Source organism: Oncorhynchus nerka, linkage group LG8, assembly GCF_034236695.1.
Source record: "Oncorhynchus nerka isolate Pitt River linkage group LG8, Oner_Uvic_2.0, whole genome shotgun sequence".
NCBI classification, from domain to species: domain Eukaryota; kingdom Metazoa; phylum Chordata; class Actinopteri; order Salmoniformes; family Salmonidae; genus Oncorhynchus; species Oncorhynchus nerka.
Window position 1 is genome coordinate 23,070,747 of NC_088403.1, and position 22,054 is coordinate 23,092,800.

At 43.7% G+C, this 22,054-nt stretch overlaps 1 protein-coding gene across 1 annotated transcript in view; it reads right to left on the bottom strand.

Annotated features, from left to right (window-relative positions):
* Positions 1-22,054, bottom strand: part of LOC115132968 (protein SCAF11-like) — a 29,207-nt gene continuing 7,153 nt past the window's right edge. Inside the window, exons 2-15 of the mRNA XM_029665725.2 lie at positions 16,808-16,871; positions 16,527-16,672; positions 16,265-16,348; positions 16,036-16,118; positions 10,261-10,331; positions 10,124-10,161; positions 5,385-5,455; positions 5,046-5,168; positions 4,767-4,867; positions 2,220-4,397; positions 1,709-2,013; positions 1,425-1,583; positions 1,112-1,222; positions 1-950 (exon numbers count right to left, since the gene is read on the bottom strand). Coding sequence (XP_029521585.2) covers positions 855-950; positions 1,112-1,222; positions 1,425-1,583; positions 1,709-2,013; positions 2,220-4,397; positions 4,767-4,867; positions 5,046-5,168; positions 5,385-5,455; positions 10,124-10,161; positions 10,261-10,331; positions 16,036-16,118; positions 16,265-16,348; positions 16,527-16,672; positions 16,808-16,829 — 3,588 coding nt within the window. The 5' untranslated portion in view covers positions 16,830-16,871 and the 3' untranslated portion in view covers positions 1-854. The remainder of the gene's footprint in view (positions 951-1,111; positions 1,223-1,424; positions 1,584-1,708; positions 2,014-2,219; positions 4,398-4,766; positions 4,868-5,045; positions 5,169-5,384; positions 5,456-10,123; positions 10,162-10,260; positions 10,332-16,035; positions 16,119-16,264; positions 16,349-16,526; positions 16,673-16,807; positions 16,872-22,054) is intronic.

The following is a 22,054-nucleotide window of genomic DNA, read 5'->3' on the forward strand; positions in this document are numbered from 1 at the left end:
TGAAGCAGCTCATTTATTTCATTGCTCTAGTTATTTCGCACGTTTACGCAGCACATTTAACAAGTAAGGGACATGGCCATTTTCACCTGATCTGCCAGACCCATACCTTACGCTACAAATTCACTGCTGATTGGACAATTGATCACCAACTCTCAACCAATGAAGTCCCTGATACAATTACACTCAAGCTTTGAGCTGTGATGACTAAGGCCAAGTTTACACAAGCAGACCAATTCTGATATTTTTCGCACCCTCTTTTGACCAATCAGATCTTTTCCAGAGCTGATCTGATTGGTCAAAAGACCAATTAGTGGAAAGAGATCAGAATTGGGCTGCCTGTGTGATGCAGCCTAGAGAGTCATAAAGGCAATGCACATTTACCTAGGCTTTCTCCAGAATAATCATAATATAATATTTATAAAACAAAAACAAAATGAGAAACAATTACAATATTTTTTAACTAAGAAGTCATTAGGAGGTCCCCGGTGGAGAGAGGGAGAAATTCATCATACCAGCTGGCTCCACGAGAGGGTGCTCTCCTCTGTACTACCCATAGCACCATGTCCATCTCACCAGAGAACAGGTGCTAACCTTACTGCTCCAGCTACTCTGGGAATCTATCTCATAGTAGTTCCCAAGCCACAAGATCTACTTGAAATAACGGTCTTCTCACACTAGTTTCCGATTGGATTATTTCTAAACAAAATATGAAATCTATAGAAAAATCGTCAAGGTAAAGTAAGAGATATCAAAAGTCGGGCTCCAGTCTGTTAGCCGGGAGGCTGTTACACCTGGTAGAAATTGCACTTAAGCAGATGGGCTGAGACCGTTTCCCCCTCAGCAGATGTCAGGGTTCATTTCTTGCGAGCGTGTTTGTATTTGTCCACATAGGCCTTCACCAAGTTTGCCACTTTCCCAGAGTTCACCTCTCCACTCTTGCTGTGGCAGACCTGAAATATAAAATACCCTCAGGAAATCAAAAAATATAAACAGACCGTTTTGATTTCCTAAAAGCTACATGTACTCCTAAAAGCTATGTCGTTTTAATACTCCTAAAAGCTAAGTTCAAATACCAATGTCAAAATGTTACTGGAAGTTTTTAACCACTCACTTTTTCAACTGCTTTGCGTACAATCTCCTTGTACTCGTCCTTGGTGATGTCCTTGTTTTGGTAGTAGGGTTTCATGGCTGCTTTCACTTCATTGACAGCTCTCTCATGGATCTGTTGTTTCCAAAGCAGATATCAAGTTAAGAAATCTAGTTCTAATCTAATAAAAGGATCATTAATTATCTGGGTCAGAATGCAAACACAAATCATTCACTAGCAAAGTATCTCTCCACAGTATATACAAAACAGAACGTATAGGATGCCACTTGAGAATAATACCTGGTGCTGTGGTTGTTATTAGTGGCGGTGACATTACCTTTTCTTTCTTGGAGCTGTCTGGGGGGGCAGCCCTGCTGTGCTGGGTGGTGGAGGATGGCATAGCCATGCTGTGGGCCTGGACTGTGTTGGCGCCACCTACTTTGGTCATGGTGGGCATGAAGGGGGCTTTGCCATGGCCTGCCATGCTGCTCATCATCTGGGAAAGAGGCATGGAGGTATTCATGGGGACAAAGTATGAGAGAAGTGAAAATACTCAAACAGATTGCTTGGGTCCAGAAGATTATATTTTGACAAAGGATGCAAAAATACTCCTGTCTTTACCTGTGTTGTGCGGCTATCTGCCTGTATGGCCATCATGCTGCCCTGCTGCATGGGAGGTGGTGGTGGTGGTGGTGGTGGGAGGCCCTGGGCAGCTGTCACAGGGACCTGCAGGAGAGGCACTGAGGAGTGGTGGTGCATGGGGACCTGAGGAGGCATCCCGAAGGGGGGTGGTTGCAGGCTGACAGGTGGGCCTCGCGGGCCCATTGGGTAATGCAGGACGTTCATTTGGGGAGGCATGACATTCAGGGCGGGTGGAGCTTCTCCACCCGCATTGGGCTGGGCATTGTTCTCACTCTGAGCTGGGTCTGAATAGACAAAAACAAATATCAAGAATAATATTAGATTACCTAATGTACATTCTGGGCTTTTATTAAGATTTACATTGGTGGCAGAAGTGGGATCCACATCAACTGCGCAACAGGCATCAGCAATACCATTTCGATATGCACAGTGAAACTGGTAACAGTAATGAGTGCATACACTCCATGGCACACAATCGAAGGGTTCTGACCTGCTGTTGACGTCTCTTCCTGCCTGCTCCAGCTGCCAGAGCCTGCACCTCCCCCTCGATCTCTCCTGGAGTAATAGTTCTGCACATCTGCCGGGAGTGTCCTCCGCACAGCCCAGCTAGAAGCTGATGACCAGCCAGAGCGGTCCATCATCGATTCGCCCATCTCAGGCTCCTTCCTGCGGCCGCCACGGTTCTCGTTGAATCGGCTGTACGCGTCGCTCCCTGAATTGTTTGAGGTCCCTGAGAATGTGTTTCTGGGCTGCCAGCGGTTTTCTGCCTGCTCCCCCTGTTGGTTGGAGGTTCCGTAGGCGCCCCGGCCTCGTCCTGTGCCTCGTCCACGATCTCCACCCCAGCCTTTATCTTCCCAGCGAGGCCCACTTGTCACCCTGGCCTCTGTGTCAGCACGCGCCTTCTCAATAACCCAGTCAGGATTTTCCCTGCTGGGGGAAACATCTGCAAAGACGCCGTTTTCAGAGCGGCCCGCGTCTCTGGCTGGCCTCTCTGGGAAATTCCTTCGAGAGGGGTCGCTACCCGGCCCAGCCCTCCATCCATCTCCAGTCCAGCGATCTCTCTTCCGTGGTGACTGTCCCCCTGAGTCTGGGCGCTCCGGGGATGACCCTCTTCGGTAGGACCTGTTTCTGGACCTGGAACTAGATCTGGAACGGCTCTTAGAGCGCTTCCTGTTTTTCCTCTCACGGCTACGGTCACGGATACGGTCCGTCCTGGGGGCGTCCCTCTCAGCGTCCCGTTCCCTGCTGCGGCTGCCCGAGGCCTGGCGCTCCTTGTTGCGCTCCTGAGATCTGGAGCGCGACCTCCTCAACGAGTCCTGCTTCGACTCTCTCTTGGGAGACCAAGTGGTGGCAGCAGAGTGGAAGCGCGACTTGCGCTGCCTACCATTCTTCCTTTCCTCTACCTTTTCCTCTCTGACCGAGCTCTCCTGCTCCTGCCTGCTACCATTCCTCTTGTCTTCCGTGGCCTGGCTTGTGGACTCGTGAGCTGTACTTTCAATCTCTTTTGGTGGATCAGAGGCCAGGTTGGTGCTGCGCTCACTGCTGGGTGAATCACAGTCCATTGGTATTGCTTCTGTGTCATCCTCAGACAGACCGTCCTCTTTTCTGCCGGCTGTTGGTTTTTCATTTATGACATCCTTTGGATCATGCCTGTCCTCCTCGGACATTTTTGCTTCTGAGGCGCCTTGAACTCTCTGGGACACATTACCGTCTGGAGATTCACAACGAGTCGAGCCAGTACAAGATTCAAGCTCTGCAGTGGGGCAGGGAGAGACCTCTGCTTTCTCCTCCTTCACTGAGGCTTCATCATCTGATTTCACTTCTGTTGGATCGTTAGTGGCTTCCACGGCATCAGCATCTTCCTCCCCAAGTTGTCCTGACTGTCCAGACTGGGGGCTCTCCAATGGTCTCTCTGGTGAGTTGGAAGAGGTGGGTGAGTTGCTTTTCTCTGGGTCTTCTATTTGGTCCGGGTGTTTCTCCCCTGCACCTTGGTCCCTGTCGGGGGAGAGCCCAGGGGTATTCAGCTCTACATCTGACGACGGTGACTTCCGGTCCTCTTCCTCACCATCCTCCACTTCTTCCTTCCCATGTTCCTCTTCCTCAGAAAGATCATCTTCATCTTCACATGGCTGGTCCTCAGTGTCCTTCAGGGCATCACACGCAGAAGGTTCGGGATGGCCTTCCTCCTCGGTAGGGCTGGAGGTGCGCTGCACAGCCTGCGGGCTCACTGCAGTGTCTGAGAGCTGCTCCCTTTCCTCTACCTCTTTCCTCTGCTGCTCAAATTCCTCCTCCTCCTCTTTGGCTTTCTCTTCCTCACTTCCTGATGGACTACTGAGGATGACTTTGGAGGCCTTTTTTCTCACTTGGGCCTTCCTCCTGGCGCTGGGCTTTCGCTGAGCTGCCCATTTGCCCTTCTTCTTACCAGCTGCTGCGGTGCTTTTGCCCGCTTTTGTGGGTGGGTTTGTGGAAGTGTCAGAGTCTGAAGAGTGGGACTGCGAAGATGCAGGGTCTTCTGTAGGAGCTTGTTCCTCAACCCTGCTGTGGCGGCCAGAGCGCCTAGTCGTCAGGGCCTCTGTCTGTTTGGAGGGGCCTTTGGAGCCAGATCCACGTGTGCCCTTCTTCTCCTCTCCTTTGGGGCAGGTGACTGCGCAAACTCTTCCCTGAAAGACTTATTATGAGACATAATCATGAATATTAGAAGTATTGTGAGAAATCTAAATGGTCCAATGTAGCATACAATTAGGCATAACCTATCGATTAAAGGTTTGGATTTGGTGCCTTCACAAAACTGAACTCCTAATGCCAGGGTACTGCACAACCCACACACATGATGGAAATTATTCAGAAAAAGTAGCTTACTGCCACAATGTAGCTTCATGTAGCCAAGCAGCTTACAGTCAGTCACCTTTCGTGACCTCATTCAAACTCAGTGATTCAAGTTAACATTTATACCGGGTTTGGGAGGGGGGAAAACCTGAGGGGGTTCATTTGAACAGACTCACTAAATGGTTGATAAGCATTTCATAGCTGGACTCACCAAAATGCCCCGAGCCGAGAGGTGAAGCAGTAGTAGAGAACGGTGAGAGGGGTCTCAGAGGAAAGGGGCTGCTACTCCACTCAGAGGGATGGAACAACTGCCTGGGAGGGAAATATCAGATCAGAGCTCTACAAATTATGCTGACCAATATTCACTCATACTGTCAAAAATGCACTCAAAATCCCTTTCTATTGAAAGACTCTCACCCTACAACCTCTACCTACAATGTATACACACACTCCATCTACATACATTACTTGTGTGCGCGGACCAACTCACCTGGAGTTGCCACTGGCAGGAACGGGTACAGCAACAGGCAGAAATGGGCAGTCCTGTGTTTTGCGGCTACACTGTTTACAGTCATCCTCAGGCTCCTCCTCGGGCACCCAAAGGGGTTCTGCACTGCAGAGTAGACAAAGGACACAATATACAAACATTGGTTGTCTTTAAGTCAAAAACACAAACTTGAGACAGAAAGAGTCCATCTATTTCAACTTTGTTAGGACAATGATGATTAGAACAGGGTTTCCAACAAATTGTGAAGTACCATAAGAAGTAGTTACTGTGTCTCTGCTCGGTGAGCTGCAAATCAAAACGTTAACAAAGTGGCCTACTCACATGCACTGTGTCATAGTCCCCATTGCTGTGCCTGTCTGGGCCGCAGACCAAGAGCACAGAGGTCCTCTCACCTGGAAAAGAGAGAAACACGTTCAAAATGAGGCTTGGCTGTTGCAAACACCAGACAAGCGCCCAGTGGGAACAAATAGGCCGATGAGGACATGGGGCCACGTTGATACTACTTATTCTATGCCAGAGTATTATCGAAAACTCTTGGCTGAGCAAATTCAAACATGGGAAAGGCTAGATCTGCTGAACATATTTCTAACCAACAATCTAAAATCAAATGTTATGTCAAATGCGGCGAATACAACTGGTGTAGATTATACCGTGAAATGCTTGCTTACTAGGCCTTCCTAACAATGCAGAGTTTAAAACAAAGTAGTAACACATACAAAAGACACAAAGGAGATGTATACAGGGAGTACCAGTACCAGATCAATGTGCAGAGGTACGAGGTATTTGAGGTAGACATGAACATGGAGGCAGGGTAGTGACTAGGCATCAGGATAGATAACAATAAGAGTATAATAAAGAACATAATAGCAGCAGCAAATTAGGTGTGTGAGTAGGCATGTGTATGTACAGTGCATTCGGAAAGTATTCAGACCCCTTGACTTTCTCCACATTTTGTTACGTTACAGCCTTATTCTAAAATGGATTAAATAGTTTTTTTCCCCTCTCAATCTACACACACACAAACACCCCATAATGACGACGCAAAAACGGGTTTAGACATTTCTGCAAATGTATTACAAATAAAACTGAAATATCATATTTACATAAGTATTCAGACCCTCTACTCAGTACTTTTTTGAAGCACTTTTGGCAGCGATTACAGCCTTCAGGCTTCTTGGGTACGAGGCTACAAGCTTGGCACACCTGTATTTGGGGAGTTTCTCCCATTCTTCTCTGCAGATCCTCTCAAGCTCTGTTAGGTTGGATGGGGAGCGTCACTGCACAGCTATTTTCAGGTCTCTCCAGAGAAGTTCTATGGGGTTTTTATTTTATTTTTTATTTTACCTTTATTTAACCAGGCAAGTCAGTTAAGAACTAATTCTTATTTTCAATGACGGCCTAGGAACAGTGGGTTAACTGCCTGTTCAGGGGCAGAACGACAGATTTGTACCATGTCAGCTCGGGGGTTTGAACTTGCAACCTTCCGGTTACTAGTCCAACGCTCTAACCAATAGGCTACCCTGCCACCCCGGGTTGATGTCCGGGCACTGCCTGGGCCACTCAAGGACTTTGAGAGACTTGTCCCGAAGACACTTCTGCGTTGTCATGGCCGTGTGCTTAAGGTCATTGTCCTGTTGGAAGATGAACCTTTGCCCCAGTCTGAGGTCCTGAGCAGGTTTTCATCAAGGATCTCTTTGTACCGTTAATCTTTCCCTCGATCCTGACTAGTCTCCCAGTCCCTGCCGCTGAAATACATTCCCACAGCATGATGCTGCCACCATCATGCTTCACCGTAGGGATGGTGCCAGGTTTCCTCCAGATGTGACGCTTGACATTCAGGCCAGAGTTCAATCTTGATTTCATCAATCTTGTTTCTCATGGTCGGAGTCCTTTAGGTGCCTTTTGGCAAACTCCAAGCAAGCTGTCACGTGCCTATTACTGAGGAGTGGCTTCCGTCTGGCCTGATTGGTGGAGTGCTGCAGAGATGGTTGTCCTTCTGGAAGGGTCTCCCATCTCCACAGAGTTCCTCTGTGGAGATCGTGGATTCAGAGCTATCTATCTAATAGAACTCAAAGGGTTTTCTTTAATGGAAGCATCTCTAATGTCAAACATGTAAAGTGTGGTGTACCGCAGGGCAGCTCTCTAAACCCTCTACTCTTTTCTATTTTTACAAATGACCTGCCACTGGCATTAAACAACGCATGCGTGTCCATGTATGCTGATGATTCAACCATATACGCATCCACAACCACAGCTAATGAAGTCACTGAAACCCTTAGTTGCAGTCTGTTTTGGAATGGGTGGCCAGTAATAAACTGGTCCTGAACATCTCTAAAACTAAGAGCATTGTATTTGGTACAAATCATTCCTTAGGTGCTAGACCTCAGCTGAATCTGGTAATGAATGGTGTGGTGGTTGAACAAGTTGAGGAGACTAAATTACTTGGCGTTACCTTAGATTGTAAACTGTCATGGTCAAAACATATAGATTCAATGGTTGCAAAGATGGGGAGAGGTCTAGCCGTAATAAAGAGAAGCTCTGCTTTTTTAACACCACACTCCAAAAAGCAAGTTCTGCAGGCTCTTGTTTTGTCTAATCTTGATTATTGTCCAGTCATGTGGTCCAGTCCTGCAAGGAAAGACCTAGTTAAGCTACAGCTGGCCCAGAACAGAGCGGCACGTTTTGCTCTTAATTGTAACCAGAGAGCTGATATAAATACTATGCATTCCAGTCTCGCTTGGCTAAGAGTTGAGACCGACTGCATCACTTCTTTTTATAAGAAGCATTAATGTGCTGAAAATCCCACATTGATTGCATAGTCAACTTACACACAGCTCTGACACACACACACACTTATCCCACCAGGGGTCTTTTCATAGTCCCCAAATCCAGAACAAATTCAAGAAAATGTACAGTATTATATAGAGCCCTTATTGCATGGAACTTCCTTACATCTCATATTGCTCAAATAAACCTAACCTGGTTAAAAAACAAACAGATAAAGCAACACCTCGTGGCACAACGCCTCTCCCCTATTTGACCTAGATAGTTTCTGTGTATCCATTGATTTGTAGGCTACGTGTGTCTTTAAAAAAATGTATGTAGTTCTGTCCTTGAGCTGCTCTTGTCTAATGATGTTCTATATTGTTTCATGTTTTGTGTGGACCCCAGGAAGAGTAGCTGCTGCTTTTGCAACAGCTAATGAGGATTCTTATAAAATACCAAATAAAGCTCTGCCAGAGTGACCATTGGGTTCTTGGTCACCTCCCTGACCAAGGCCCTTCTCCCCCGATTGCTCAGTTTGGCCAGCTCTAGGAAGAGTCTTCATGGTTCCAAACTTCTTCTATTTAACTTCACTAGGGTAGGGGGCAGCATTAAAGCATGCCCAAATTAAACTGCCTGGTACTCAGGCTCATAAGCTAGGATATATATATCATTTGTAGATTTGGATAGAAAACACTCTAAAGTTTCCAAAACTGTTAAAATAATGTCTGTGAGTATAACAGAACTGATATGGCAGGTGAAAACCAGAGGAAAATCCAACCAGGAAGTACTATTATTTTGAAAGGCTGGTTTTCCATTGAAAGCCTATCCACCATACAAAGACTTAGGACCCAGTTCACAATCTCTATGGCATCCTCAACATGTGACCAGTCTTTCTTTAGGCATAGTTTCAGGCTTACTCTGAAAAATGAGGGAGATACACCGCTTTCAATGAGAGGACAGTGGAAATTTCCATCCATGAACCAAGCACGTGATCGGGAGCGTGCATTTCTTGTTTACCTTTTCCATTGACAAAGCTTTTGTCCGGTTGAAATATGATTGATTATTTATGACAAAAACAACCTGAGGATTGATTTTAAACATCGTTTGACATGTTTCTACTATCTTTTATAGTACCTTTTTGACTTTTCGTCTTGGTTTTGAGAGCGCACATTGTGCCTTTGGATTTCTGAACTAAACGCACCAACAAAACGGAGGTATTTGGACATAAAGTTTAACTATCGAAAACATCTGGTGGGAGTGCCACCAGATGAAGATCATCAAAGGTAAGTGATTCATTTTAATGCTATTTCTGACTTTTGTGACACTCTCCTTGGTTGGAAAATGGCTGTATGGGTTTCTGTGGCTAGGAGCTGACCTAGCATAATCACAAAGTGTGCTTTCGCTGTAAAGCCTTTTTGAAATCTGACACAGCGGTTGCATGAAGGAGAAGTTTATCTGTATTTTTATGTTTAACACTTGTATCTTTTATCAATGTTTATGATGAGTATTTCTGTTATTTACTTTATCGAACAAAACACATTTATTGTGTAACATGAAGTCCTGTGAGTGCCATCTGATGAAGATCATCAAAGGTTAGTGATTCATTTAATCGCTATTTCTGACTTTGTGAGCCCTCTCCTTGGCTGGAAAATGGCTGTATGGTTTTCTGTGACTAGGTGCTGACCTAACATAATCGTTTGCTGTGCTTTCGCCGTGAAGCCTATTTTAAATCGGACACTGTGGCTGGATTTACAAGAAGTTTATCTTTAAAATGGTGTAAAATACTTGTATGTTTGAGGAATTTTAATTATGGGATTTCTGTTGTTTTGAATTTGGTGCCCTGCAATTTCACTGGCTGTTGTCGAGGTGGGAATTTACCACAGTTGGACTCTAATCAATGCAAAAATGTCTAAACCTGTTTTTGCAAAAATGTCTAAACCTGTTTTCGCTTTGTCATTATGGGGTATTGTGTGTAGATTAAGGAAAACAATTTATTTAAACAATTTTAGAATAAGGCTGGAATGTAACAAAATTTGGAAAATGTCAAGGGGTCTAACTAAATACTTTACGAATGCACGAATGTATTTGTATTGTGTCGGTATGCGTGTGTGTTTGTATGTAGTGTGAATCTAACGCGAATCTAGCATGCTAAAACAAACTTTTGTTTCTTAGTTGCATCGCATGCATTACATATCTTTCACAGTTGGACTCTAAACCCATAAAATCTTGCATGAACCGTACATATTATTTGTTATGAATTAGATGCCTCTACAAAGGGGTCTGAAATTACTAACCTTCTTCTTGCTCAACACAGAGGGGTCATCATCGCTGCCTGGGGAACACAATTTATCTTGTTACATCTGAATAAAATGCCAATAAAATGCCAACAAATGAAGGAAAGATGATTTATATGAGGAGAATAAGCACATACATTTCCGAATAAGGCCTTTGGCTTCTGATGTCCTTTCCGTCTTCGGTCTCCTCCATCTTCCTCCTTTTTTCCTTTGTCATAAAAGGTGGCATGCATTGAAACTTGTGGCTTTCTCACGAATTCCTTTAGCAAAATATCTTTACATTAACACTTACACTTGGCCAGTTTATTAGGTACACCACCCCGTTCACGAAATTGGCCGTGGCTTGCTATATAAAGCAGGCAGACCGGTATCGAGGAATTCAGTTACTGTTCGATTGAACATTAGAATAGGCAAAACAAGTGACCAAAGCAACTTTGAGCATGGTATGATCGTCGGTGCCAGCAGCGCCGGTTCCAGTATCTCAGAAACGGATGGCCTTCTGGGCTTTTCATGCACGACAGTGTCTATGGCAGGGATAATCAACTAGATTCAACCGTGGGCTGATTTTCTTTCTTGAGCGGCTGGTCAGGGAACCGGAACAAAATTACAAATTTGTAGACTGCAAATTAACTGCAAGAATCCCAAACAGATATTTGATCTGGTATAGGGTTTACAGAGAATGGTGTGACAAACAAAAAACATCCAGTCAGTGGCAGGTCCTGTGGGCAAAAACAGCTTGTTGATGAGGGGTGGAAGGAGAAAGTCTCGTGCAAACATGCGGGCCACAAACAGGCGAATAACGGCACAGTACAACAGTGGTGTGAAGAACGGCATCTCGGAACCCACAATTCGTTGGGACTATTTTCCTGGCACACATAAGGTCCCTTGATAGCAATTGAGCAATGTTTCCATGCCCCGAAGAATTCAGGCTGCTCTGGAGGCAAAGGGGGGTCCGACCCAGTCCTAGATGGATGTACGTAATAAACTGGCCACTGAGTATATTTTAAAATAATTGTCAACATATTAACACCATGTTAAGGTGGAGAAACAACTAGCAGGTGGGAACGGAAAGAGTTGGCTGCTACTATGCAAGAGATTGTTTGTGGGGAAATTACGGCTGCCCTCGACTTGCAATTAAAACCGGTAAATTAATCTCGTCATTGCTCACTTCTAAAGTGGATACCTACTCAACTAATCAAATGTTCTAGCTGTCTTGATATCCTAGCAATAAACCATATTGATATAGCAATGCTCCAAGAAATAATCACCATCTTGGTTAAGGTGAAGACCAAGAAGGCAGAATCACTTTCCTTAAACGTATCCATAATGGAAAGAAAATTGCCTTTATTGATGTGTATGCTCCAAATTCGTTTGAGCCCAAGTTTTTGTATTCTCTGAACAGCCTATTGTTAGAATTAATTGAAATCCAACTAGTTATTGGGACAGACATGAATGCCATTTTGAACATGTGGGACAAATCTAATAAAGACCAACTACAATCCACATGTAACCTAGGCCCTCCAACATATACTCTTTGATTACAACCTCAATGATGCCTGGTGAGCACATACTCCTAAAGCAAAAGAGTAGACTTTCTCCTCAAACAGAGTACTCAATTTTCTCTTATCTAAACCTTTATTTTCTAAAATGAAGAAAATAGAAAATATTCAGACCACTTGACTTTTTCCACATTTTGTTACGTTACAGCCTTCAAAAATGTATTAAATTATTTTTTTCCCTTCATTAACCTACACACCATAACCAATACCCCATAATGACAAAGCGAAAACAGTTTTTTTTTTAAAACAGCCCATTTGCTATGAGACTCGAAATTGAGCTCAGGTGCATCCTGTTCCCATTGATCATCCTTGATGTTTCTACAACTTGATTGGAGTCCACCTGTGGTAAATTAAATTGATTGGACATGATTTGGAAAGGCACACACCTGTCTATATAAGGTCCGACAGTTGACAGTCCATCTCAGATCAAAAACCAAGCCATGAGGTCGAAGGAATTGTCCGTAGAGCAACGAGACAGGATTGTGTCGAGGCACAGATCTGAGGAAGGATACCAAAACATTTCTGCAGCATTGAAGGTCCCCAAAACCAAAATGGGCTCCATCATTCTTAAACCGAAGTAGTTAGGAACCACCAAGACTCTGGCTGGGCGGCCAGCTCTAGGAAAACTGAGTAATCGGGAGAGAAGGGCCTTGGTCAGGGAGGTGACCAAGAACCCGATGGTCACTCTGACAGAGCTTATAGTTCCTCTGTGGAGATGGGAGAACCTTCCAAAAGGACAACGATCTCTGCAGCACTCCACCAATCAGGCCTTTATGGTAGTGGTCAAACGGAAGCCACTCCTCTGTAAAAGGCACATGGACGCCCGCTTAGAGTTTGCCAAAAGACTTCTAAAGACTCTCAGACCATGAGAAACAAGATTCTCTGGTCTGATGAAACCAAGACAGAACTCTTTGGCCTGAATGCCAAGCGCCACGTCTGGTGCCAGCATCATGGTGTGGGTGTGTTTTTCAGCAGCAGGGACTGGGAGACTAGTCAGGATCGAGGGAAAGCTGAACAGAGCAAAGTACTGAGAGATCCTTGATGACAACCTGCTCCAGAGTGCTCAGGACCTCAGACTGGGGCAAATTTATTTTTAATAAATTAGTAAAATTTTCAACCTGTTGTTGCTTTGTCATTATGGGGTATTGTGTGTAGACTGAGGGGAAAAAGTAAATCAATTTTAGAATAAGGCTATAACGTAACAAAATGTGGAGAGAGTCAAGGGGTCTGAAAACCTTCCGAAGGCACTGCATGAGCTTGTCTGATCATCACCTTTACTTCAAATGTCAGAATTCTATGGAATGCCATCAAAGTTTTATAAAAATGTATGCAACTGCATTTGCATCTGTGTTGAATAAATCACAAATGGGAAATGTTAACTGCATTAAATCGTTTTCAACAAACCCTTTTTTTCAGACCAGGTAGCTATTACTATTTCCAAAGTCAAGACAACTTAATTTATTGACAAGACGAAGCAGAATTTGCCATCCATCGAGTTAGACTCAACCATGACGTCCATGGTAATCGGCCCAGTCATTTACTGGCCCACAAGCTAAGCCGTAATGCTCAATTAGATGATATAGCAACTATTGCATCTGAAACAGGGGAATTACTATCAGAACCCAAACTAAGACAAGATTCTTCTATAAATAACTGTACATCTCAATGTAACGGCAGGTTTACTATGTTGAGGGCCTATAGGCAAAACCGAAAGACTAAAAGGCCAATATTGGATCGGCCGTTCTCTATGATGGACTCCATCTCTACTTATGAAATCTCAAAAATTTGGGAGTAGATAAGACCATTGCCAGAAATTTTAACAGAACGTTCAATCCAACCTCAGATTAACCAGCAGAATATAGATTGTCAAAATGAATATTGCCACGGCTGAATTTCTGTAGTTCAATGCTTCCCATGTCTCGCCCTTCTGGCTATTGGGATAAAATTCATAGTGTGGTTTCAAAATTAAGGTAAGCGAATCCGGTTAAAATTAACTTCTAAAGAGAGAAATACGTGGGAGGATGAACTGTACCAAACTTTAAAATGTATTTCCAGGGACTAGCATTTCCCACCATCCTAAATTGGTTTAGACATGATTCCTCCAACCCCTGGCTGAGTATAGAGAGAAATATGATATATCACATTGCCCTGGAAGCGACTCCTTTAAAAAAAAATATGTACAAATTAGGTCATCTATGCCAATGACAGGATTTATAAATAAATTATCTGAGTCCCCAAAAATATTGAATCTCTATAATATATAAACAAGTTTTGGAAAGCTTATTCTGGGCTCGCCATTAAAAAAGTATGATCCAAAGACCTGAGTGAATCTGAACAACCATTTAACTGGAATAGAATATGGAAAAACATGACCTTGGTGTCCTAACCATGAACTTATACATTTTAAGTTGGTATTTAACACCAATGAAAAGGTATGATGAAATTGGCCCAACTCCCAACTAGGGTTGTAATGACCGCAGTTAAATTCGACGTGACCATGGGGTCCTGGTAATCTCCTCTTTTGTAGTACCCAAATCGCTAACGACCATTAGGTCGCTAATGGCCTGGTACTCAGGGCTGTATTGTCCCTCTAACCACTGACATCAATGCAAATATCGAAAATCACATCAAACATCATTAAAACATGCTTTTAAACCTCACCATTAGGCTACATTCTTTGGACCTCACTGATGATCAATTTGAAGAAAGAAGTTCTTTAAATTGAACATGGTCGTTGTTTCAATGTCAAACAACTAAATGGAGAGCGCTTTCTAAGGTGATGATTCATTCAAAGCATTTAAGACATTGCATGTAGAACATCCATATGAATATTAGAGCCTATGCATAGGCATATGCCTTTATGAGCCCATACCTGAAAAAAATACCCTGAATTAAAATAATTACTGTGCTGGTATACAATACATTACGTACAGCAGAAAAAAATATTTTATAAAAACCCAGATTTACGATGTCTTGGTACATAATTGGTCTAGACTCCCAACCATTTTTTGGGGAGTTATCGCCTTGGAGTGTGGACTATATTTTTATGCATACTGGATGGACTGGTTACCTTATGCTACACTCCAAACTATCCATGAGTCTGGGAGTGAACGTATTATTCCTAGGCAATGCTGTTGGTTCATTGATTGTGCAGGTGGCTTACAGAATTAGCCTACAATTATAGTGACTTTGTATTTGATTTTGAATAGCCTAGTAATAGGGTATGTTTAATATATTCATAATAAATAGGCTGACATTAACTTTAGCTACAGAATAGATCACCATTGTGTGTTCCCATCTCCCCTCTCTCTCCTTCATTCCTTTCTCAAGCATGCAGAGATAGGGGCTGTCAACAGTTTAAATATGTTTCTTTGTTATCGATGTTCATGAACATATTTCATTTAGTTTCCCAAATTAAGCACTGGGTAGCTGCAGGAACATGTTTGGAAAGCAGGATTTTGATGGTTGCCACTAAAAAGAGGAGGATCCCAGCTGCTACTATATTTATTTCTCAGCTGCTCCGCTATAAAACAGGAATAGCTTACCGGGCATAATTTAAACAGTGGGAACGTGGCCTTCATTCGCTATTTGAGTGCATAAGGATGACATGTACATTTCCCCCCCCCCTGTTCCTACCCATTTGATAATGTGCCATTCTAAATCAAAACAAATGTGACATATTAGTAAAGACAAATTTAAACTGAAAATAGTCTGATGGGTGAAAATATGATCACTTGATGAGATAACAGGGTGCGCAGCCTGAGGCAAAGAAGAGTGCAATCTTTTTATGCAAATTTTTCTAATAGAATAGCCTAGTCGCATCATGCAGTCCACATGTTTTGATTTCTAAGACATTCTAAGGTTTGTATCAGTCACAACTAAATTCGCCAAATAACTACAGATAGAGATATGGGGGAACTGACACCCAACCTGTGTTGCTAGGCAGGATGGGAAGGTGGGGGGCAGATAGAAATATGGGGGAACTGACACCCAATCTGTGTTGCTAGGCAGGGTGGGAAGGTGGGGGACAGATAGAGATATGGGGCAACTGACACCCAATCTGTGTTGCTAGGCATGATGATGTATTTCTTAGTTTTTAATCCTTTAGAGTACAGGTACATGTGGTATAAACTAAGTGTGTAAATTAACATGTATATTGTACCTGTAACACCCACCTCCAACAAAAAAAAATGGTAAAAAATAAATATAATAATGCACCGCAAAGTGACTGCCATTAAGCTGCACACCGTTTGAATGCTCTCCAAGTTTAAAGACAACCTGATAAAGAACCTTGGTCGAAACGTTAACTGTGCAGCAGGGCAACCCTTTCACTAACACAAGACTTCTACTCACTTCAACAAACAGCCACTGGCTTCCGGGTCTGTGCAGCCACACTTCTCTGGCTCTGATTGGCTGACTCTCTTCTTCACAGGAACCTGAGATTCACATCACAACTGAAGTCAAAGCACGTACATTCTTCTTGCATAGTGACCAAAGCTATAATGTAGCTTCTGATGTTTCATGACATGCCATTTACAAATTGTGAAACAGAAGGTAGAGCCAGCGGAGCCACCCTGTTTACCGTCACACATCCCAGCACAGCATCACGTTTGTAGACAACATTGAAAGGCTGCCTGTCCACTGGGCAGGATGGAACTGCCTGCAACTTAAACACAGAAGAAGAAAAAAACATCAGTCCAACACATCTTAGCCATGTATAGTCTCCTGAGCCTCACCGAGAGTAAGACCATGGCTTATCACAACAGACAACTTGCCAGTTGCAGCACTCTCTGTTGCCAATGAGAGTGATGTGTCTAGGTGGTAGGACAGTACATGGTGCTTACCTCTGCCCATCTGAGGAGGCAGCTGAGGCAGAATAAATGGCAGCAGCTGTCAGGCATGGCCAGGACACAGCGGCCCAGGGCACCGAGGCAGATAGGACACCGCTCCGCCTCTTCCGGCTCCGGGTCTCCCTCTGGAGTCTGTCCGTCTGACAACCAGAGAGAGGTGGCACAACAGCTTGTCATTCAAGAACAAACTTGAGGGTAGAGACTTTGAAATGAAATCATCACGCCAAAGCCCACTGAAAGATCTTATTCATGATGACTGGCTGGCAGTTACTTACCATTTCCCGATTCACCCGTCATCTTTGGCACAGTGTTGCTTTGTCCCTAATGACCAGATGACCCCTGGAAATAAACATTTATGAGAGATTGTTGTTAACCTCTGCGCACCGAACCCGACAACATACGGTGATCTCTACATAAATAGTCATATTAAACATTCATGAAAATACAAGTGTCTCACATGTTTCGAAAGCCTAGAATCTTGTTAATCCAACTGCGTTGTCAGATTTAAAAAAGGATTTACTGCAAAAGAATACGATGCGATTATCTGAGGATAGAGCCCCATAAAAAAACAACTATTTCAACCAGCACAGGCGTAACAAAATCACAAACCGCAATAAAATACATAGTTTACCTTTGACGATCTTCCTCTGTTTGCAATCCCAATGCTCATTGTTACACAATGAATGGTCTTTTGTTTGATAAAAAAATGTAATAGCCTAACACGAAACATTTTGTGAACCGCTTGTGTCGTGAATTCCGTCTCATTCCATTTTCTACGACACATTCGATGTAAATACACACAGTAAACGTGACTTCTCCAGTCATGTTTGGTTTCATTGCAATCAACTGGTTTGTTTGTAACACAGCCAAACCTGATGGGTCATTTTGCGGGACGTATTGACTGAAAGAAACCGATTTGAAGACAAAAAGCAATGACATCATTGTGCACCAATGATATGACCGCTGTTTCGTTGATTGACTGTATTTTAACCCAATGACCACTGATCGTCTTGAAATCTAGCTGGGTAGATAGCAAATGAGCTGAGGTAAACGGCCATATGTAATGTTTATGTGTTGGAAGACCAACCCATGTAGTAAACTCCTGCGTAAATACGGTCATTCGCCATTGAAGATTCATACTGGAAGGAGCCAAGCTTGTGATGCACAGCCCTTTTTCGGTAACGCGCATCTTCAGCTGTTTATATATCGAGCATCATGGCGAATAAGTCAGGAAAAGCTAAATCTAAGACTAGATATACGAATGTAGACAAAATTATAGAGGAAATTGATCGTGACAGTGAAACAGATCTTCTTTTGGAAGACGATTCAGCCTAGCGACCATAGCTATGACTCCAAAATAGAAGCATATGTTTTGAACGGAGAGGACATCGTTTTGGACTGGTAAATTCTTCTCATGCTAATGCCGTTGTTTGAAATTAATAATATAAAATATTATTTGTGATTTAAAAAACAAACATTTTATTTGCAATATATTAAAATGTAATGAAATGTGCAAAGTACACATTGGCTATGTGTTGTGGGTGGGGGTGTTTGTATGTATGTGAATGACCCATAGCCTGTTTGTCTGTGTGTGTGTGTGTGTGTATATGGCCAAAGTGAAATGGAACAGCACTTTATGTTCCCTGTAATCGATATATCTGTTTATTATACCTGTTGATACAGGGCTCATATGTGAAACTATTCTAACTGAACATTTTCTTTCACAGTGACACTGACTCTGAATGGAAGACCCCAGTGCCAAGGTGTCCATCCCCCACTGAAGCTGGTTCATCCAGCCGGACACCTGTTGTCTCCGGCTCCACACCTCACGGGCCATCTAGAGGTGTGAAGGCACTGACAAAGAAGCGGAGGAGGGGAAGTGTGCCACCTGCTAAGGAAGGGACAGAAGGGCGTTGGCACACTGTCCTAGAAGATGATGTGGAGGCACCTCAACCAACATTTAGGCCAAAAAGGAAGCCAGGACCTCAGGTGAACATGACATCAACTTACAGCCCCCTTCAGCTTTTTCAGCTGTTTTTCACCCAATCCGTTGTCGATTCGCTCGTGTCTAACACGAATAAGTATGGGTAGAAGAAGCAAGCAGGCAAAAAGGTAGCATGGAAGCCCATATCCATGTCAGACTTTTTCTGCTAACTTTCACTGGTCGTCTACATGGGGCTGGTGAAGCTGAAAAGCCTGAGGGACTACTGGAAAACATAATCTCTCTACCAACTGCCTTTCCCCATGACCGCTATGTCTTGCAAAAGGTTTCTGGTTATCGCACAGGCGCTTCATATCAGTGACCCAAAGGTTGATGAAGCGAATGACAAGAAGAGAGGCACAGCAACATTTGATAGACTGTGCAAAATAAAACCTCTCTACTACAGCATTGTTGAGGCCTGCAAAACCTACTTTCAGCCAGCCCAGAATGTGTCAACAGATGAGAGGATGGTAGCCTCAAAGGCCAGAATTGGCCTCAAACAGTACATGAGAAACAAACCAACCAAGTGGTGTTACAAGCAGTTTGTGGTGACTGATTCTGTGTGTGCCTACACATGCAATTTGTTTTGTCTATGAGGGGAAGAACAGTTTTGCTACCGGTAAGGGACTTAGCTATGACTCTGTAATGGAGTTATTGGATTTTCAACTGCTAGGGAAGGGCTACAAACTGTTTGTGGATAGCTTCTACACAAGCCCTACCCTGTTTGCAGACCTTAGGAAGCGGGAAGTGTGGGCTTGTGGCACCATTCGTACCAACAGGGTGGGCTTTCCGAAGACGAAGCTGAACGACATGCCTAAGCGGGCTGAGCGGGGGACCATGCGATGGATCCGTGAAGATGGCCTGCTTTTTGTAAAGTGGATGGATACCAGAGAGGTGGTGATGTGCACAACAATCTACAAGTCCTTCAGTGGGGATCATGTCGTCAGATGTGTGAAGGACGGTGCCGGGGCATGGACCACCAAAAATGTCCCCATTCCAACTGCAATAAAGGACTACAACAAGAGCATGGGAGGTGTGGACCTGTCAGATACGCTGATAAGCTATTACAATGTTCTCCATAAGACGATGAAATGGTACAAGACGTTCTTCTATCATTTCATCGACATTGCTGTGGTGAATGCATTCATCCTAAACAAAGAAATGGCTAAGAGCTGTGGAAAGCCCTTCCTCTCACTTCAGAGAGCTGCTCATCAAGGAGCTTGCTGGCTACAGCACCACTGCACCACGTTCTACCTACTCTACCTCTGTCCCTTCTGCCCCTGCCACAAGTGTTCATCTGCCAAAATGTATTTCTGCAGGTATGGATGTGCCTCAGGGCCAAAAGGGCACAGCATGGAGGCGTCACTGTGTTGTTTGCAAGATGAAGTCCCCCATCACCTGCACCACATGCTTGGCCACCCTCTGCTTTCCAAATGGCACCTGGCATCAGCAGCACAATATTGTGTAGAGCTTTGGCAAAGTGGGTGGGGTTATATCCTTCCTGTTTGGCCCTGTCCGGGGGTCTCATCGGATGAGGCCACAGTGTCTCCTGATCCCCCCCGTCTCAGCCTCCAGTATTTATGCTGTAGTAGTTTATGTGTCGGGGGGCTAGGGTCAGTTTGTTATATCTGGAGTACTTCTGTCTTATCCAGTGTCCTGTGTGAATTTAAGTATGCTCTCTCTAATTCTCTCTTTCTCTCTTTCGGAGGACCTGAGCCCTAGGACCATGCGTCAGGACTACCTGGCATGATGACTCCTTGCTGTCCCCAGTCCACCTGGCCTTGCTGCTGTTCCAGTTTCAACTGTTCTGCCTGCGGCTATGAAACCCTAAACTGTTCATATTTACTCTTGAGGTGCTGTGCTGTTGCACCCTCTACAACCACTGTGATTATTAGTGTCTGACCCTGATGGTCATCTATGAACGTTTGAAAATCTCGGCCATCTTCTGTTATAATCGCCACCCGGCACAGCCAGAAGAAGACTGGCCACCCCTCCTAGCCTGGTTCCGCTCTAGGTTTCTTCCTAGGTTTTGGCCTTTCTAGGGAGTTTTTCCTAGCCACTGTGTTTCTACACCTGCATTGCTTGCTGTTTGGAGTTTTAGGCTGGGTTTCTCTACAGCACTGAGATATTAGCTGATGTACAAAGGGCTATATAAATACATTTGATTTGATAGAGGACTGAGGGTCTTCCAAATATTGAAAGTGTGTAAATAGTTACCCATGTTATTTTGTAAGTGTAAATATTTTTTTCCTCCATTGGGGGGGGGGGGGGGGGCACTTGGGTACATTTGGGCTACTTGTATGGGACACCTGGGTGACTTCATGATAAATGTGATGTAGCACACTTGTTTTGGAAGTTATCATTCTGAAACCTTGCACAAGTACTGTTGCCCTCTTATGTTTTTCACTGATTGTCCCCATCATCCTATCTGAATGTTTGTTTTGTCTTGTTCATTTTAAAGATGATGATACAACAATAAAAATGAAAAAACGTATGGTTTTTTCATTGTATTATCTGAACCAGATCTATTATGTTACATTCAATTCACATTTACACAAACTTCTGAGTGTTTTCTTTCAAATTAAATCAAGAATATGCATATCCTTGGTTCTGAGCCTGAGCTACAGGCAGTTAGATTTGGGTATGTCTTCAGGCGGAAATGGAAAAAAGCAGGGGGTAGCTCTATTAACAACCCAGTCACAGTGCCATCACTTAATTACATTAAACCTGAGATCTGTGTGTGTAACCAATTTGTCAAGCAAGTTTTCCATTGACTTTAATGCATTATTTACACAATGGCCAACTTAAGAGTCTATCGACTAAAGCCATTCAAATATTTTATCAAATAATTGACAAGAGATCATCCAAAAAACCTGCCAAGGTATAGCTTCTCTATTTAGATGTAGTAAAATTTAGATTGACCTGTTTGTCAGTTTAAGTAACAATTTATTACATTTTTTTCATCTGTCATTTTAAACTAGAGATATCAGTTTTTTTGCATAGCTTGCGTCGCAATCCCTCGCATCCGCCCATTTAAGTTTAAACTTAGTTTTGATGTCTTGGGATATTGGTTGACCTACAGTAATTGGTTCTGATTTCCCTGTATTTAGTCTGTATCCAGATAGGACACTATGGTTTTATTGCATCTGGTTAGCATAAGCTATTTATGTTTTTTCTTGAGAGCGTGCTCCATTAGATTATGAATGTTTTTACTTAACTAGGCATGTCCGTTAAGAACAAATCCTTATTTATAATGATGGCCTACCCCAGACGATGCTGGGCCAATTGTGTGCCGCCCTATGGGACTCTAAATCACGGCCGGATGTGATACAGCCTGGATTTGAACCAGGGACTGTATTGACGCCACTTGCACTGAGATGCAGTGCCTTAGTGCCTCCTTGCTGTCCCCAGTCCACCTGACCGTGCTGCTGCTACAGTTTCAACTGTTCTGCCCTATTATTATTCGACCATGCTGGTCATTTATGAACATTTGAACATCTTGGCCATGTTCTGTTATAATCTCCACCCGGCACAGCCAGAA